This window comes from Molossus molossus, unplaced genomic scaffold (genome assembly GCF_014108415.1).
Source record: "Molossus molossus isolate mMolMol1 unplaced genomic scaffold, mMolMol1.p scaffold_m16_p_4, whole genome shotgun sequence".
NCBI classification, from domain to species: domain Eukaryota; kingdom Metazoa; phylum Chordata; class Mammalia; order Chiroptera; family Molossidae; genus Molossus; species Molossus molossus.
In genome coordinates, this window is record NW_023425377.1 from 13,663,265 (window position 1) to 13,684,349 (window position 21,085).

Sequence of the window (21,085 nt, forward strand, 5' to 3'; positions counted from 1 at the left end):
AGTGGGAGGGAGAGAGAGGAACAGAGAGAGAGAGAAACATCGACCTGAAAGGGACACATCAAGGGGCTGCCACCCGCACTACCCAACCAGGCCGGGGACAAACTGCAACCAAGGTACATGCCCTTATCGGGAACCGAACCCGGGTCTCTCTGGACTGCAGGCCAGCGCTCTAACCGCTGAGCCAAACTGGCCAGGTCCCTAGTGACCATTCTTTATCTTTATTCCTGGAGAGTATATCTCACATTCTTACTGATACCATGAGGTGGTCTTCACTGAAGAAATCCGCCAAGTTCAGGAGAAAAGTATTTAAGACTTACTGTGGTCTGTTCATTTTCACAGACCAAACAATAGGTTCCCAATAATCCCAACTTCATGTTTTTCAAAACTTGGGATCACGCAACATGTTTTGACAAATGAGTTGCCCCCATGAGATTGCTCCATGAATAATATTTAACTTAACAGAACAAACCGTTTTAAGAATGTAAGCTCATTTACTGTTTGCATGTAAATGAATGCTGATAATTCTCAGATATTATCTGCTAATTAAAGCAGAACCTTCTGTTTGGAAGTACTTGTTCAGCTTTAAATTACTATATGGGAGTTTAAAGATACCTACATTTCACAATGGAGTATTATACATTCTTACAACAGAACACTATGAAACAGTTAACTAGGGTATTATAGTGTAGAAAATATCTAATGGCAAACAGGAAATGTTAAATAAACATACACAGGCATAGAAATATGTCTGCCAACGAGTCTCAGATAGTTTACATCTAGAATACTTATTAAATAAACATACAGGTTTTCTGGGTGTTCAGATATTTTGATCACCTATGGAGAAGTGTGAACATATCCTAAATTGTACTGGTGATGGATTGATGATTTTTTTTTTTTTTTACTTTTATATTCATTAGCTATATTTCTTACAATGATATCAGTATTGAAGTAATAAAAATGATACTTTATGAACATTTGTTTATTTTAAAAGAGCTTGCAGTTTAGCATGCTTTCTAATTGGGGAGATTTCTTTTTCTTATAGTGTAATAGAGCAATTACTGATCTTAAAGTAAAACTAATAATCACTGATCCATGAATTATTTACGTGGCACGGGTAAAGGTGAATTTTTCTCTCATTTAATAAGCGTTATTATGGTTTTATTGTACTTGAACTTGCCCAAAATCACAAAGCCAGTGGCACAGTTGAGATTTGAACCCAAGATGATGTGTTTCCATTGTCACCCAATAATTATATGCTCTTTCAAAGAAAATATTAGTTTTATTCATAAGTGAAATTATAATTAAATTAGATATTTTTTGTATTATGTTTCCAAATTAAGCTGGAATGATTAAATAATATAGATATTTTGCAGAAACAAAGATAGATGAATCCATATATATCTACGCATACACACATTCATAACTCATTATAGATAAGAGCAAGAATAAAATCCTCTCAGCATAGGCTGGCAACTCATTCAAACTTTGATTGGATTTTATGAGTGACATTTTTGAGGTGGTTTCCATAATTAAATATTGTATAGTGGTTCTGCAAATCAATGGTAATAAAAAAAAAATGACTACAGTGCTATGAGAACATAAAGGGACTTGAAATAGTGTGACTGACTTAGTACTTCAAACGCTAGACTGAGCTCTGAGTTATCAGACAAACTTTGATTTTCACTAGATGCCAATTCCAGTTATTACCTTATCTCTAATTTAATAAAATCCACGTGAATTCAAAATATATGCCGTGACTTTCTTCTATAATTGTAGCTATTTTTCCTAGTCACTGATATAATTCTGTTTAACTGACATAAAGGTGTGAAGCCATTTTAAAGTATTTCATTTTGTATGTTGAATATTATATAAGGCATAAAGTATTTGTCACCAAGACAGTTAGCGTGGATCATTCTGAAGCTAAAAGATCCAGGATACTAAGACCTAGAAGTGTCATATTTATGTAGTTTACTAAAAATATATATGACTAAATTTAGTAACTGCTGTGCATACTATATATCAGGGTCTAAGCACTTTACATACCTTGTTTAGTCCTTATAACAACTCTGTAAGAGAAGAATCATTGTCTCTATTTTGTAGAAATTAAAGAAATGAAAGGTAGGAGTTAGCTTAGTTGGGTGGGTGATATGTTGTGGGTTGGTTGGGCCTTCTTTCTCAATAATCCCCATCAATTCCCATCTAATTCCTCTAAAAAAAAATGTAACCAAGTAAAAATATCAAACTTACTACACAAATAAAGCATTGAGACATGTCTTCTGGTGCTGAGACCTGTGCTAGCTGGAAGCTGCCCCCAAGTCCTGTACGAAGAAATTCGGAGAGTTGCCCTAATACACATTGATAGTACAATATAGAGCTAAGAACGAAAGCCAGGTTTATCTGGTCCTTAAGCCTATTTACTTATCTGTTCTGCGGTTTAATAATCTGTGCTCACTAATGAAAAACTTCAGCATAAAAATAATTTAAGTACATCTAAATATAAAGTGCTAAGATCATGGCTTAAAATGAGTAGAAAACCTCCCAGATGTGACTTCATATTTAAGTTTAGAAAGCAAAAAAAAATAGCTCCAAGTTTTTCCAAAAAACGTCTTTTCAAAATAGTCAGTAAATTAATTCAAACAGCCTCCCAATATAGTGGGGAGCGGGTGCTGGGAGAGGAAATTCATTCTATTTACTTGCCATTGTGTAGCTAAAAAGAGAAATATATACGGGAGACTTCCACATCAAAACATCTCCTGTTGGAACAGTTTCCTTGGAAACAGAGACATTCTCAGGCATAACAACCGGTGGTCCCAAGGAGGACTATGTTTTAGTTTCCACATTTTAAATTAGCAGCACACACACACACAGAAACCAAGATTGAAGCAAAGATCAGGCGATCTTACAAAGGCAAGAAAAATTTCCCGTGCTTGTGAGAAAAAAGAGAGTTCTCACATCATTCATAGAAAGTAAGTTTTACCTATTCCTAGTCTTTTGAAAAAGCTCATTGACAACAGAAAAAAAAACTAATTTTGTAGTGCCACATACTACTTTGATCAAACATGTGAATCTTGATGTTGGCTTGAAATTTCTTGTGTGTATGTGTTTTGTTTTGTTTTTTGTCTTAAGAGAGTGTGGTTGATCTTTGTTTTATTCCCAGCCATTACTCTTTTTTTTCCTTCAAAAAGAATACCTTAAGGTGTAGAGCACTCGGCCATCATTCCAAATCCTCAGCATCCTGTTGGGGGTAGTTATCCAGTGTGCATCCGCCTTTTTTGAATTTCTGAAGAAAGTGTCTGGAATCCAGATTTTCCCCACCATGTTGCTATTCAATCGGAGGACTTTGATGGTGCTGTTAAATTTCAAACGTCTGTCATACCATGTTTGGGCAAAAAATATATCAATTGTATATTCCTGTTACAAAGAAAAAGGTAGAACGTAACATTTGCAATACAGCAGGGTTATATTGTAGAGTATGTATGTCATGTTTGTTCTCATTGCCATGTTGAGCTACTTTGGCTTTGAATATCCAAAAGAAAGCAAATCCTTTGCTAAGAAGACTCCCTATCTCTTGTAGATGAGTTGATATTTTTTATGAATAAAATAAAAAAGAAGACTGTCCTAAATGAATTATGACAAAAGATTATCGCCCTGATATAATCGTTTGCCTTTGATGTCTAGAGCAGTTGCTCATGTTGTTTTGGGCAAGCTAATATTCTGTTGTGGGAGCTGCCTTGTGTATGGTAAGATGCTCAGAAGTACTCCTAGCCTCTACTCAGTCATTTCCAGTAGCACCAACACAAACCTCACTCCCCCAAGTTGTGACAACTAAAAAATACCTCTACACATTGCTAAATGTCTCAAGGGAAACAAGCACCTGGGGTGAGAACCGGTGCCGCGGAGTGAAAGTCCAGTCTACTTAAACCCATCCTCAGCCGGGGCCCCTAGAGAACCTATCTTGTTCGGTAGTGGGAGGTCAGAAAAAGCAAACACACATACAGTGCTTTGCATTGTGTCTGACAGGTAGCAAACACCAATGCAATGTACAAGGTAATCTTTAAAAACAAAAACAATTACCGTTGTTGTCTTTTCCTCCAAACAAGAGGAAATGAACCAATTACAAATCATTTTTAATACTGTACTAATCTCTATGCCAAAGTGCTCTGCTGATGCATTACTCTGTAATGATTACTCTCGGGGATGCGCCGCTGAGTGATTGACTTGAATCAAAGAGAAGTGAGTACGATGTGAATTCAGACCGTTAGGCCTGGCTTCAGAGCACCCAGGTTCTGGTTTGACTATCATATTTAAGTGCTATTTAGCATTATTTTATAATTTGATTTTAATCATGCCTATAAATGAGAAAAAAAATTCTTTTAAAACTTCAGTGTTCTTAGAATATGAGAGCTGAGAATGGGAGTCATCCACATTTCCTAGTCCAATTTTCTCCACCCACCCTCAGTTTGTGATGAAGAACACAGGAAGATGGTTTATTTGCCCCAAAATGCACAGCCCATGAGGATCAGACTAGACGCTGACTACTTTTCTTCATTCGTATGGGTCTGTGCTACTTCCTAGCATCTCTGGCTGCCTTGTCTCATTGTAACTGACTACATTTCCACCGGGTGAGCCCTGCCACATGGTTCACCATTTAATTCCACTTTTGCAGTCTACGCCTAATGAGGGAGGAACCTATCTTGCCAAATTCTCTGTCAACTAATTAGTGATGTGCCAGTAAATAGAGCAATTAAATGATTTCTCATGTACATTTTGGCAAAACACACACCAGTAAATAAGGGAAATTAAAAAAATAAGTTTAAGATGATTCAAACCAGCATTTCATAGACTCTGACCCTGGGACAGCAGTTCTGGCGACTGACATTCTGGAAGTTAGAAGTTCTACGCCTTCTTAGATAGTTACGGTTTGCATCAGAATGTTACATATGCCGAGACTTTTAGTTGTGAAGAAGAAACATGTTGGCATTTGTTTAATGGTTAAACAAGAAAACAGTTTCACAAACTATGCAGGTGGTGGTATATTTTTTAATCACCCCAACTGAGAGCAGTTAAAGTTTCTCATATCTGACTCAACGGTGTCCTTATTGCTAGCTTGGTAAACACCATTTTGAAGTTTTAGTATTACTATGCTATGTATGTTGTGATGTTATGTTATGTTATGTTATGTTATGTTATGTTATGTTATGTTATATTTTATGTTATGTTATCCTCTATTCTATTCTATTATAAACTCCAATCTAGTTTCTTATTTTAGATTTGGATAGAAAAGGTTATACAATAATAAATTACATTTATTCTTCCATCTAATCAATTATTTCCTCTGAGAAACAATTCTGATTGGAAGCAAACTCTGCCTTCTCCACACCATCAATATTCTAAAAAGTAGTGGAGTGCCATATTTTATTTTATAGTAAGAAGTACTTATTAAGTAAGCAACTGTTGAATTTTGAGTTTAGCATTTTTACACAAATTAATTTTATACATTTTAGCACATTTAATATTCATAAATCATTAAAACATCCTCCTCCTAATGCCAAGAGAGAAAAAAACGATCTGAAAGATTCTTTCTCCCTTCTGATGTTTTTTGTTGGTATATATATTCTTTGCTGTTTTCATCATCATGCCACGTATACCCTTTAGTATGTTAATCATACTGCATATACCCTTTCATCATACCACATCTACCCTTGAGTATGCTAATAACATAGACAAACTATTAGCAACTTACCATATTGATAGCATTCACTGGGCCAATGCTATTCACATACATGTCTGTGTGAATCAATGTTGGTTTCACTGTAAAGAGAATCACAGAGCTGTCTGCATATAGAGAAGCACAATATTTTAATCTGTGTTATTCTAGAAATACATTTACTTTGCCATTTTAGAAGTGGTTTCTTTACAACTAATTTGGTACCAGTGACTAATTTGCTTCTTTTAAATAACTCTTTGTTTTCAAAGAAGTATCTCCATTTAGCATGGTAATGCCATCACTATGCACAATAGAGTTCTGAAACCGATCATTTTTTCAAGACTATGTAAGGATGAACAAATAAGAAAAAATACTAAGGTTTCCTTTTTCCTTTTCTTGGATATCCTGGATTTTACCATTTTTCCTTCAAGCTCTGAAATCTCTTTGGGCATTGTAACCTCACTTGCCTCATATAGAAAAAAGAACTACTTAGTGACCTAGAAAAATGTACGTGAAAGACATGAAGTAGATATAAAGAGCAACAAGTATTGTGAATTGTTTTGGAATAACTGCACCTGTTAATTCCTTGTGTGACCACTTTATCCACATACGCCTCTAGCCAACACTAAATCAATCTTCCTCACTGACTTCATGGATTCTGTGACTCATCGAATAACATGAGTAAACCATACGGAAACCCAATATACACCTATTTGTCAAAGAAGACTGATTTAAAAATCATGTAGTGTTACATCCATGACTAAATATGTGTGCTCTGTTTTCATTTCATGTTTAATGAACAAGGGTTCATAGTATCATTCTGGGCTTCAATTCAACATTTGTCTCATCTTTATCCACTTTCCTTGAAAATGACATGCTCTAATTCTCTGTGGTGGATTGAATTCTTCACTATTCCCTGTATCTACAACCTGCTGTCACCTCAATGAGGCTAATTCTGACCTTTGGGCTTGAGTATCTGACTTGCTTTGGCTAATAGAATATAGATAAAAGTGAGTGTGCTAGTTCTAATTACAAGCACTAAAGCCTTATGGGCTTCTACTTTGTCTCTCACTCTTTGCTATGATCATGAGAAGGATACTCCTAGCCGTTCTGCTGGTCCGGGGAGTAAAATGAGAGACTACAGCTTTCTTTAATGAGCACCCCCAACTTGGCTTAGATGATAAATTGCCACCCCTAAGAAGTGCTAAGTAAATAACTATTATTATTTGCCACTGAGAATTTGTGTCACTTGTCTTCACTAGCCTTTGTCTGGGATATCTAGCAAAAACTGAATTCCTAGCTCTCAAGTCTTACTCAAAATCATCTCTCCTCATTGCCCCTACCAATGCCTCTCCTATCCTCAAGCCAGAATGCTATGTATAGATTCTTTATATATTTATATATTTTCATAACATATAGTGAAACTATCGTTTAAATCGTTCTGGTTTTTGAAATATGCTGATGTTTTCTTCTAACGTGGTAGGCATGTTTATGAGTTTCTATCTACACACGCTATAAAAGCCTTCAACATACCTCCTATATCAGGTCGGAGTTTATTGTCGTACCCTTCTAGGAGGTTATTTAAAATAACGGTGACATCACCCTCAGGAACTTTTGGTGTCAAGACCCATGTTTTGTTAGAAGCATAATCTTCATAGTCATCATCAGATTTTTGGCTAGTAAGGCTAAGAAAACAAAAATATTGGTTAAAAGACATATAGACAACATCCAAGTGAACTTTTATCCCCAGACCACGGGTGGGAAAGGAGACATGAATCTGGATTACAGGAATAAATTCGAATGGACTACAGCACAAGTTCTCACCTGAGGATTAGGCTTCATACTGGACCAGCACAGATGTAGATTAAAATTCAAAAAAGTGAACTCTCCAGTTTTGCAGAATGCTCTGCCCTCCCATCTATAAGTAGACTATGTTTTACCAGTTATTGTTGCCTTTTCCATAGCGGTTCTTATTGCTCCCCTGCCCAGCTCCATGAGGGTTTTTTTTAAAAACAAAAACAAAAAAACCAAAGAACTATTTTTGTGTAAGTGATGCTTAAATGATCATAATGTAGTCTAAACATTCAGGCATAGTGTCTACTTCTTTTTCCTTTGAGGAGTTAACTTGCTCCAACCTATTAATGAAAGTAAGAGACTGATAATTAGATTCACTCCCACAAACCGCCAGACAAGCCTCTCCCTCCTCAATTGAACTACTAAGGAGCCGCTGTGTCTTCCCCCAGGGTGTGTGAATGTGTACTTTTTCCCCTCACTTGCACTGAAGGCAAGGGCGGTTCATTTATCTTTGATGGTTAAGAACCTGGTACTATGAAGAAAAATGTAGTTGCAGACTTTAAACCACTCTTTATTATAGCAGAAGTTCCCAAGCTGGAAACTCATACTATTGTTTAATGTCCTACAATCGTAGAAATCAAATTACCTATTTTGAGTGATCAGAGAGCCACATAGTATCCTGTGACTAAGTTTCCTATGTCCCTAAACAACACCCCCACCACCACCACCACCACCGCAACTGGGATGGAAGCTAAGGCTGACTTTGGAAAGATACTAGAATTTCGTTAGCGTGTCTCTCTCCTGCTCCAAGTTCTATCCACCCTACTCCCCATGCACAAGATAATTATATTTTCCAGATCTAGGGACAATGCAAAACCTTGCAAAACCTTTTTTATGTTTATTAGCACTCTGTGAATAATTCTATAATTTATGGTGGAAAACAATCACAAATGTAAAATATAAAATTTCCCACCCCATCTTCAATGTACTTTCCTCAATATGTGGTATAGACTAGATATTGTCAGAAACTAAATGACTGCCACATTACCCTAAATGAATATATATAGTACTCATTATCAAATATATATATATATATCTCAAATCATATTTATCACCTTTCTTCAGTAATAGTCACATATATGGCTTTGTTATATTGTGTAGCTTGGAGATAGATGGATGGTTAATATATAACTAGGTAAAAATACATACAGATAGATGATAGATAGATAGATAGATAGATAGATAGATAGATAGATGATATAGAAGAAAGCTGATAAGTAATTAATCTGGTTTGAGAAGGAATCAGGGAGATGAAGTTTTAAAATTATTATTGTTGTTTGAAATTATGTTTTTATTGATTTCAGAGACAGAGGAAGGGAGAAGGAGAGAGAGGGAAACATTGATGTGAGAGGGAAACATTGATCAGTTGCCTCCTGACTGGAAATTGAACCCACAACCTGAGTGTATTTCCCGACCAGGAATCAAACCAATGATCTTTTGGTGCATGAGATGCTGCTCAACCAACTGAACCACCTGGCCAGGGCGGAGAGATGACGTTTGAAGAGTAATCACTAGCGCGAAATAATACTTCCTGTAGTTCAGTGGGGTAAGAACTTTAAACAAGAGGAGAAGTTCAGTGTTCTAATAGAAACTATCTAAGGCTGGACAAGCTTCGAGCAGCCGAAACCAGTTATCTACCTGGAAATCCCCCTTGGGCGTCAATTTATCATTTCTCCAGAGCACTGTGAACTCCACCGAATGGAACGCTAATGGAACTCAAATCCTATGACCCAAATCTTACTAGTTTAATAAGAAAGAAAAAAATCTCTCTAAGAAATTTTAAATCTTTCCAATAAGTCATTGAGAAAATAATATGTTCGGTCCATTAGATACCACTGTAATGGAATTTTACTACAGTTTAATTTGGTCATACAAAAGGGCCTGTTCAGCCTGGCCTGTGTGGCTTAGTGGTTGAGCATCGACCCGTGAACCAAGAGGTCGCTGGTTCAATTCCTGTTCAGGGCACATGTCCAGGTTGTGGGCCAAATCCCCAGTGGGGGGTTTGCAGGAGGCGGCCAATCAATGTTCTCTCTCATCAGTGTTTCTGTCTCTTTCTTTCTCTCCCTTTCTCTCTCTAAAAATAGAGAAAAAAATTTTTATTTTTTTTAATTTTTTTTTTTATCCTCACCCGAGGACATTTTTTCCATTTTTTATTCAGATAGAGCAGGAGGGAGAGAGAGAGAAACATCAACGTGAAAGGGACACATTGAGTGGCTGCCACCCGCACAACCCAACCAGGGCCAGGGACAAACTGCAACCAAGGTACATGCCCTTAGCGGGAACCGAACCCTGGTCTCTCTGCACCACAGGCCAACGCTCAAACCGCTGAGCCAAACTGGCCAGGGCAAATTGATGTCACTTTAAAGTGTCAGTGACGGATTTTCTTTTTCTTAGCCCAAGATGCCTACTTAGCCATAGAGAGGTTACATAGAGTGGAGAAACTAAGGGCATGCACTTGGGCGTTAGAAATTATGAGGTCTGTTCGCTGGATTCATTTCTTGCCTCTGTGACTATTCTATGACCTTGGGCAAATCATTTAACCTGGCTAAACTTCAACGTTCTCATTTTAAAATAAAGTTAATACTAGTATTTGTATCGCACTTTTGTGTGAGCTTAAGATGATACTTATTGCATGCTTAGCATAATGCCTAATGCATAGTTTTGAAAATAGATTTATTATCATTATTATATAAAGAAACCACTACTAGGTTTATAATAACAGCTCCAACCGTGTAACTAAAACCTGTTTCTACAGATGCTGCCTCCAGGCTTTTATCTAATATGGGCTAAGGAGGACTAAATACAGATGTTTTCCAGGAAGAAAAATAATGAGCCCCTACATTGTAAATAATGGGGTCTTTATTCTAGAACTTTCCCAGCTGAGGCCTAAATTAATAGGGCTGATGCATAATCTGGGATTGTGTCCAGATCTGTCTTTACAAAAAAATAAAGAAAAAAGAACCTCTCTCATTCAATGTTGGCTGTTTCTCTCTATATAATTCTTTGGAGTCAAAAAACATGCACATTTATAGGTGAACCACCGAGGGGTAATGAGATCTGACCAATAGGTAAGGCTTTGTATAGAACTGTAACGACAGGGTAGAAACAGATTGATAAAGATTCAGGAAAAAAATGACTTAACCGTTGAGCAGGCTAAGAGCAAACATGAATTCAAACTTCCAGCTAAAGGCACCTATTTAAATAAATAGCCTTTAGAAGTAATTACTCCTCCTTGGATCCGTTAATTTAAAAAATAATCGAATAAAGAGAAAGAACAAAAATAGAAATTACTCTTAAATTACCTTATCATGATGGAAACATTTTTTTATAGTTTGAGTAACAATTTCTGAAAGATTGTGCCAGAAATGTTCCAAAGCTTTCCTTTTTGAGAGATTTTAAAACATTATCAGAAAGCTGTCTGGCCGAGAGCTTTGGACAGCCAAATAGAATCTCCTGGAAATTACTAGAAATTCGGAAAATTGGGCCCCACCCGGACTCCTGAATCAGAACTTTTATTTTAATGAGATCTTCAAGTGACTCATATACTTATTAAAATTTGAGAACCTCAGTCATAGAATGTTTTGATCAGTGGTTCTTACTCTGGTGTGTGTGTGTGTGTGTGTGTGTGTGTGTCCAGACACACTAGGGTGAACTTGAGTTCTTTAAAAATATAGACTCCCAGCCTGGCCTGTGTGGCTCACTGATTGAGCATCGATCCCCACACCAAGAGGTCACTAGTTCAATTCACAATCAGGGCACTTGCCCAGGTTGTGGGCCAAACCCCCAGTGAGGGGCATGCAGGAGGCGGCTAATCGATCTTCTCTCTCATTGATGTTTCTCACTCTCTCTCCCCGCTTCCTCTCTCTCTAAAATTAATAAAGAAAAAAATATTTAAAAAAATAATGAAATAAAATATAGACTCCCAGTCTGGTGGTGTTGTTCAGTGGTTGAGCATAGACCCCTGCACGAAGAGGTGACCTGTTCGATTCCCTGTCAGGGCACATGCTCAGGCTGTGGGCCAAATCCCAGGTTGGGGGCATGCAGGAGGCAGCCAGTCGATGTTCTTGTTCATTAATGTTTCTATATATTCCTCTCCCTTCCTATCACTATAGTCAATAAAGAAAAAAAAAAGTTTTTAAAATATAGACTCTCAGGTTCCTATTTTAGATTTGCCTCTGAATCGCCATGTTCTAAGTTAGTTTATTAAATTTTATTTTAATTTTTACAGTTTTATGCATGATTTAAAATTTTGAATGAATACAAACATGTAATAAATTATGTGTATAATCAGAAACACACACTGATTTTATTTAGGGGATAGAAGTGGCTTAGGAAGGCCTGGTTTAGTGAGAGGTCTCTCATTCACACGGAAGACTCGAAGCATTTGCATTTTGGCACATATTCTGTATATTTGCCACTGGGAAAGTTAGTCATGCAGTTTATGGAATTTTACATTGTAATCCAGGTATTTCAGATTCCCATGGATTCAATAAAACCCTAAGTTTTGTGAAGGAAAAATCTGGTCATTGTACTTTCCCAGGGTAGTACAACAGCTAACATATGGATGAGATAGAAACACATTTCATTTAGGTAGCTTTACTTCATTGTTAAGCTTCATAAAGACAGAATGTAGATGTATGTATAGATAGAGATAGAGATAGAGATAGAGATAGAGATAGAGATAGAGATAGAGATAGAGATAGAGATAGAGATAGAGACAGAGACAGAGATAGAGATAGAGATAGAGATAGAGATAGAGATAGATACAGATATAGAGGTAGATATAGATACAGATATATTCTCTGACTCAGGTAGGTAAATAGTTGAATAAACAAAAACTCATTTAATTTTACACTTGAAATACTTTTAAGTGATTAGTATTTAATTCCTTTGAACAATTAATTTCATTAATATTTTTTATCGGTACAAGTTTTGGCTTATTTTATAGGTGTAATGAGTCAAATGCAAAATACTTTAGATGTCAAAATAAATCTCCCAAGACATGTATGTCAGCAAAATGAGACCTTCTGAAACTGTTCTGTTAAAAATTCCTGTGCACCCATCCAGTGTGGCTCAGTGAATTGAGCATCCTCCCATGGACTGAGAGTCCTGGTTTCATTCCGGGTCAGGGTACATGCCCGGGTTGCAGATTTCATCCCCAGTAGGGGGCGTGCAGGAGGCAGCTGATAGATGTCTCTCTTATTGATGTTTCTATCTCTTTCTCCCTTACTCTCTCTCTAAAAAAATAAAAGTAGAACATTATTAGGTCCCTAAGGGCAAGAATATTTCTGTCTTCAACGGTGTCGATTTCCAGACCTTTGCAAGTGCCTGGCTCTTGATAAGACATCAAAAGAATGCTTTTCAAACTATTACATGAATCAATGAGAGTATGATTATTTTTTAAAAGATTCAATGTTTATGAAATTTAACTTGGTAAAAGTCACTCTTTACAAATATGCATATATAAGAATTGTAGCTAGTATTAAAATAAGCCACCTATATAACCTGCCATCACATGATTGCCGCCAATATTTGTCCTATTAAGATTGCCCCATTTTATTGTTCCCCAAAGCTGAGTAGACCTGCCTTTTATTCCCAAGACAATTTTAAAGGTCACATAAGCATAGCATTAAAAGACATGAAAACAAATAATTAGAATAGTTTTCCCTTTACAATTTTTTTTCAGCGCATCTAATTATATTAAGGACAGAGCGTCATTATATTTCTAATTTGCCTTTAACCACATTTTCCAATTTGCTAACCTAATTTCTAAGAATAGCACCATTAAGCTCAGCACTTCTGGTAGAAAACAATATATAATTACAACACAATAACATGATTCTGGTTGCATTGTATTTACTTTGTGGTTGTCTTCTGTTATGTAAAGGAAAACTGATTTTCCAGGTTTAGTACTTTCATTAAGTGTATTAAATAAAGCAGTTATATTAAAAATATTGGTTTTATAATAACTGATAAGTAAAAAGAAAATTAACCAGATGTCACTTAGATGTGGCAAAATCTCTAAAGGTAGCCAGATTTGGGGAACAATCCCTTATAGATTTAGGTTTCTTGGTCCCTCAGTTAATCAGCATGTATTGTAGACTCTCTCGTGCAAGGCACAGTCACAGGTGGAAAGGAGTACAAATTGCCATCTTGCTAACAAAACACCTCCCATCATTTGTGAACACAAACACCTGAACAGCTAGAAAAAATGCAACACTTAAATAAAAATACAAGGCAATCATAAAAAACATTGTCACAAGTTAGAATATGACTAATCTCCGTCTTTCAGCATCTCCAACTTGATATTAAGGCTATTTCTATCAGTGTAGTGTGCCTCTGTATTTACTTCCAAACTTTATTTTCTTAGGTAAGAAGAATATTTTTCTCCAGAACATAAAACATTTTGGGGAATTGATAAAACTTTTGGTTCTCTCTTGTAGCAAATAGAAGGTAATACAGTACATAGAAACATACGAAATAGATCATTTATTTATAGGGAGACTACAGGTGGATGGGAGAACCATGCACTTTTTCATGGTCCATGAACATAAGGTGAAACTATCCCAGGTTTAGGATAGTTTAAAGGTCACTGAAAGCCATCGAATGAAAATAAAGGCTGATTCTATTGTGTGAAGTATCTGCATATGTTCAGATGTATATTCAAGTGTATCAAATTCAAAGATATTAAACTGTGTTAAAAATGAACAACATGTTAGGTATATGTTTAATCTTAAACAAAATTGCCAAATTTTTCTCCATTTTTTTTATTCCCACTTGCCATGTATGAAAGTTTCAGTTGCCCACTTGGTCTTGCCAATGTTGTTTTTACTTGGCTTTGATCGGTGTATAGTGATATCACATTATGGTTTTAATTTGCATCTACCTAATGGCTATTGTTGTTGAACATCTTTGAATGTGCTTATTAACACCTCAGTAACTTAGGTGAATCTAATTTTCTATGCTGAGTGATCTATATGATTCTACTTATATAACATTCTTGAAAAGAAAAAAGAAAAAAAACTACAGTGATAAATAACACACCACTTGTTGCCAGAAGTTAAGGGTTGGAGTGGGTGTGAGTGGCAGAAGGGACTGTTTTTAGGGAAGATAGACCTGTTTAGTATTGACTTGGGATACTAAATGACAAGAATTTAAGTGTGTGTTACAACTCACACAACTGTACACTGATCAACATCAATCTTGCTCTACACAAACAAAAAAGAAAACAAAAAACAAAGCTATTATGTTGCAAAGTACATCACTGAATTTCAAAGTATTCTTGGACATGAGGTTTTTGTGAAATTTCCTGATACTGAAGTATGAGGTAATTGAGTCTACACATTTTCAAATCTTCCGGTGAGAAGGAAAATGGTACCATGGTTTCTTTTCAATTTGGTCCATAACTTTTTATCTTTTTAAGGCTTTAGATGAGATATTACCCTCCCTGGTTCTGAGGTACACAGATTAAGTTCAACAGCACCTTTTATGGATAAGAAATGAGTGTACTTTTGTTAATTCTATGAGAATTTGTTAAAATTTTAAACTTAGTCATCCATATAATTGCTCCCAAATTGTATTGATAAATTTGGAACTTAGGAGCTGTCTTTGCCATTTCATAGATGCAAAGTATTGAACTTTATAAAAGATATATCAGTTCAAATGCATTAGTTAAGCGGTGGCTGGTTTGCTCAGCAGTTAGAGCATTAGCTCTCGGACCAGAGAGACTCAAGTTCAATTCCAATCAAGGGCACGTACCTTGGTTGTGGTTCCATCCCCGGCCCGGTCCGGTTCATGTGAGAGGCAACCAATCTATGTGTCTCTCTCACATTGATGTTTCTCTATCTCTCTTTCTCTCCCTAACACTCTGTCTGAAGATAAATGGAAAAGTATTCTTGGGTGAAGATTCAAAAATAAATAAATAAATAAAAATAAATGCACTAGTTAAATATAGTGCAAAAATTTCATAGAAATACCATAAAATAATTACTATGCTTCCAATAATTGACATAATAGTAGAATCAATAACTAGTTCTTTTTTCAATAACGAATTCTTGACCCTGATGAGATTTTGGAACAAGATGGATAGATAACTAAATATAACTCTATATAAAACCATATATAACTATATATAAAATCACATATGTGTAACACTATATATAACTCTAAAGACGCTAAAAGTCAGCCATTAAGTTAACTGCCAAGCAATTGAATATGGGCAGGTAAATTGCAACCTTCACTATTTCCCAAATCAAAGAGGCACACTTCCTCCTTAGGAAGAGAACTGAAGTATTTCCCATGATCCAAACCCCTTCCTGGAACACAATGCAAATTCTTCACTGGCTGCAGGGCCCTGCAGTAGGAAGCAGCTTTCTGCCTCCCAAACACCATGTCCTGACTTCTCCATTCTTAGTCACTGTCTTCCAGCCATCTGGGCCCTTTGCTAGTTACGTAATCAAACCAGGTTCATACTCCTTGCAGGGTCCTTGCACCTACTGTTACCAATGATGAGAAAAGTTTTCCCTTCAATCGCTTCATGACTAAATTCTTTTGTCCCCTTATAATCTCAATCTCTTATTCCAGAATCTTTCTTACTCATCTATCTAAAGTAGAAGTTTTCTCAATTTTCTCTAGAACTCCACACTTTTTAGTTATTTCTTCAACACGTATCATATTTAGAGGTTTCTTTATTGGCTCGCTGCCTGCCTGTCTCCACACTGGAAGGTCTAAGGGGATTAAGAAGATGTCTTTTTTTCTCACTGTTTTATCGCCAGGACAGTACAAAACAGGTATTAGGGACTCAGTAAATATTTATAGCAGGCAGGCCAGAGGCATGAAGAAAGAGGTGTGTTCACTTTGCATTTATTTTTATTCCACGTTTAACATGGCAATTTCGAACTCAACCAGGGTCAGATGATACCCCATGTTAGCCTGTTTCAAGGGGAACAGGTCAGAATCATGCAAATACACGAGTTAAAAAAATGGTTGGGTATAAACTGTGTATCCGGTTGTACAACTTACTTAAATCAGAGACAATGAGTGAAACAAATCAATATAAAGGTAGAACACTGTTGATAAGTAAAATTGTAGTTACAATATATAATATACTACTGTATTACTATCCTATAGTGTTATGTGTTTTGAAAGCATGACTTTATTCTAGAATATGAGTTCCACAAAAGCATGGACTGTGTTTGCCTTGTTCAAGGCTGTATCTTCAGTATTAGATACAGTGCTGGGAACATGGTAGAATGGAATTAAACCAAATGCAATTCACAAACTAAACAGGAATTAAGCAGGTCACTATTCAGATCACCCTAATCAGAGTGTGTCACCCCCATCTCCAATCTTCTGCTTTGTGTGTGCTTCTGCATTCTTCTGATCAATTTCGTCAATTCTTAAGCATGTATTAAGAATCTGCTTGGGAGAATTACTTAAGTCTGAAGTCAAGAAGAATAAAATTGAAGGGGGACATCTCTCCCTCCCCACGTGATTCTCCACTTGAGTTTATATTGATGCTCATTCATTAGAGGAATTGATCTTCAAGAATGTCCATGGCAGGAAGCTCTGGTGGTGGACCTTGGAAATTCTGCTAATGTCCTGTTGCCCACAGGGGTACCTGGGAAATCACAGTCACTGAGATAGAAGTTTCTAGTAGTATTTGAGTGCCAATATATCCTAAGTTTTATGGCACTGTGTTGATTTTATTTGCTGTTTATTTTATTAAATAAAAGAGTTTGGGTGAAGTGATATATGATATGACTGGAAAAAATTTTAAATCTATTCAGAGTCAGTTTTCTTATTGACTACTTTGACATGCTTTCAAAAATATTAGCCTAGTTAAACTCATTCACTCTGATCTCTCCTGTTTAACCACAAACAGAAAATATTTATTATAAAAATATCTCACAGATCCTAAAACATCTCTCAGATGAAAAGTCTGCAGTAAAGACTAAAAGGTTTAAAAGAAAATGGAAGAAGGGTAAAAAGCTCTAAAATGGGTACCTGGAAAGAAGGTATGAAAATGAGAATGATTTTTATAGGAATCTGAGGAAATGCAGTGGGATGGCAGTCTGACGGAGCGCAGGAGCTGATGCTGGAGAGGTTGTCAGGGATCAGATCATGAAGGACCATATTGAGCGATCATATGCCCAGTTTGCCTGGGAAAGTTCCAGTTGGCATCTGTGTTTCTCACATAATTATTCATAAGTATGCCCTCTCCCACTATACAAATTTCTCCATTTTGTACAATAAATGTCTGGTCACATTGCCTAGAACTCTAGGTAAGACAGTTGGATCTTATCAATAACGGGAGTTTTTGCAAAGCTGTAACATAACAATATAACATAACCATATTTCTGTTTTAAGAAGTTATTCTAAAGTGAAATTGTCTTTATTTGCACATGACAATATGACATACAAAAATCACAAAGAATCTACAAAAACTATTAGACTTAATTACTAGAACTAATATCACAGGATGTGCATTACTATACAAAATAAATTGGTTTTCTATATAATAATGATAAACATTTGGAAATATCAAAATAGAATAAAACATACAAAACACTGAAGAATAAACTTAGGAAGATGTGCAAGATGTCAACACTGAAATATGCAGTAAGTTAGTGAGAAGAATTAAAGGAAACCAAATCAAATGGACAGATAAACCACATTTATAGATTGAAACACTTAAGATTGTCGGAAATGTCAATACTTTCTAACTGATCTATATATTCAACACCATTTCAACAAAGATACAACGGGACACTATTGTTTTGTTCTGATATTAAGTGGCAAGTTTTCTAAAAGATATAAGGATATGAAATATTTAAAATAGAAAAATTGGTCTTATAAGAAAAGAAAATATATGAATGTGTTTCATATTTATTACCTGATTTTAAGAGTTATAAAGCTACAGTGCTGACTTAAGCATAGACAAGTTGATCAATGGACTGGAATACAGGTTTCAGAACAAGATCTAGACATATATGCTAATAACATTGTGGCAAAGTTACTAAGGAATGTCAATGGAAAAAGGACAGTCGTTTCAAAAAACAGGGCTGAAACAACTGAATAAATACATGAGGGAGAAATAAATATTAACTTTTAATATGTATTAAATAAATAAAATAATTTGAGATGGAGCAAAGAGCTACATAAAAACACTGTAACTGCCCTGGCCAGATTGGCTCAGCGGTTAGAGCGTCGGCCCGCGGACCAGAGAGTTCGGTCCCCTGTTAAGGGCACGTATCTCGGTTGCAGTTTGTCCCCGGGCCCGGTTGAGGTCGTGTGGGTGGTAGCCACTCAGTGTGTCTCTCTTACGTCAATGTTTCTCTCTCTCTTTTCCCCCTCTCTCCCTCCCGGTCTATCTGAAGATAAATGCAAAAATGTCCTCGGGTGAGGATAAAAAAAAAAAAAAAAGGCTGTAACTACAAAGCTTCTAAAACATACATGAAAATATCTTTGCAAACTTAGGGGAGGCAAAAAATTCTTAAAGAATACAGGAAAAATATAGTCACTATAATAATAATTTGAAAAAAGACAAATTTTACTTTATAATAAGTAAATCAATCAATCATCAACCCGAAGATGGGAAAACTATTTTCACTACAGATATCTGACATAGATTTTAATTTAAAATCCATCCATAAAGTACTTCTTCAAGACAACAATAAAATAAAATAGAATAAAACAAAACCCCAAACCAGATAGATACAACGTTAGCCCCACTACAATGACTGAAATGCAAAAGACTCTACAGGTTTTCATTACATACATTGCAGATCCACGGCATGAACATGAGGTCAGGGCACCTTGCTTTTAGAATGGTGGTTATGTAAAAGGAAGAAAGAGAGCCCTGGCCGGGTTGGCTCAGCGGTTGGAGCATCGGCCTGCGCACCAGAGAATCCCGGGTTTGGTTCCCACTAGGGGCACGTGAAAAAATGAATGAATGAATGAATGAATGAATGAATGAATGAATGAATGAATAAATAAATGGAAAAAAGAGACTCACTTGCTTATTTTAATAGAATAAGATGAAGGGAGATACTGGAAGAAAATAGTTCAATCGATTAAAAAAAGCAGTATGATCTCTGCTCCTACCAATGATTATAATGTATCAACATGGAAAAAAATCACGGAGGCCCGAAAATCTCATTCTGTATGTATTTTTATAGGCCATGCGCAGTGTATTTTGCACTTAATTCAAAAAAGCTTCAAATGTTCACTGTGTCTTGCTCCTATCACATCCAAGTTTTCATGCCCTGATATTGCTCACAACTGGTATGTATAATTAAGTTGGTTGTGGCTGGTTTTGTTGTTCTCCCCACTGTGTGACTGTATTTGACTGCTTATACTGGATTGGCGATGACTCCGAGAAGAGAAGCCAGTTGCAGGTAAAGGTGGGAAAACAGACCATTTTTATGCATGTCACTTGAAAACCTACAGGATAGTGAGCAAATGGAGCAAAATCCCATCAACTGGCCATTGATTTGTATATTTAGTCTATGTTAAAATTATGTCATATATGACCATGTTGCTTTGCTTAATTGCCTTTAATATGGTCTTTATTACATAGATACTTTTTTAAAACACTGAAGAAAATAGTTTTCAGAACATTTAAAAAAAATTTTACACCACTTCTCTTCAGAAAAATTCCATTTATTTTCAAGTGAAAACCTCTCCAGTTCAGGGCAACACATTCAGCAAAAACTCTTATGACCAAGAGAAGTGTTGGAATATTAAAATTAAACAATGAGATGGCTGTAAGTCAGTTTCAGCGATTATCATTCTCAGTTTTTCTGTCCTTTGCTTTAACTATGCTGGAAAGTTGTTGTATTCTCTCAGAGCACCATGTGGCTTTCTTGTGTGGCATTCGCCTGAGTTAAAATGTAATCCTTATTTGTATACCTCATTGACCATTGCTATCCCATAAAATTCAAAGTCCGTGGCAGACATCCTGGCTTCCACTGCCCCACGATTATACAGCCAGTTCCTAGCACAGACCTAGCTGAAACACTCTACCTAAGTACATTTGCATCTAGAGTAGATTTCCTGTAAGTATTTCAAATGGGCTTCAAAACCAATGTATATAAAAGGACTGTCAACCTTCAGAAAATAACATGAATAAGAGCCAGTCATTTATTTATTTCTACCAAGACTATATTGACAAGTTATATTCAGTGTGGGCCATTTTGTTTAAATATGTCCAAATCAATTACAGAATTCAGTATTCATTTGTCTCAATACATAAACTTTGATTGTACAACTAAACTTGAGTTCATGCAGGGTTTCAATAATTGCAAAGGATCTTTGCTTAAAATGAATTTCTTGTTTCCCCCACTATTATGTTATTTAGTATTCATAATGGCTTTCTTTATGAATGGGTGGAGAGTTTAATATCAGGACTACTTATTTAGTATTTACGTGGCATTTTATCTGCAGAGTTATACAATGAGTTTTATAATGATATGGAATTATTGCCATGTTTTGCACCCATATCATAATACTGTAGAGATGAAT

General features: G+C 36.0%; 1 protein-coding gene across 2 annotated transcripts in view; it reads right to left on the reverse strand.

Moving 5' to 3' along the window:
- GABRG2 (gamma-aminobutyric acid type A receptor subunit gamma2) overlaps window positions 1-21,085 on the reverse strand; it is a 76,723-nt gene that overhangs the window by 47,809 nt on the left and 7,829 nt on the right. For both annotated transcript variants that reach the window (XM_036241434.1, XM_036241433.1), the window contains exons 2-4: window positions 7,241-7,392; window positions 5,744-5,811; window positions 3,191-3,411 (exon numbers count right to left, since the gene is read on the reverse strand). In XM_036241434.1, coding sequence (XP_036097327.1) covers window positions 3,191-3,411; window positions 5,744-5,811; window positions 7,241-7,392 — 441 coding nt within the window. The remainder of the gene's footprint in view (window positions 1-3,190; window positions 3,412-5,743; window positions 5,812-7,240; window positions 7,393-21,085) is intronic.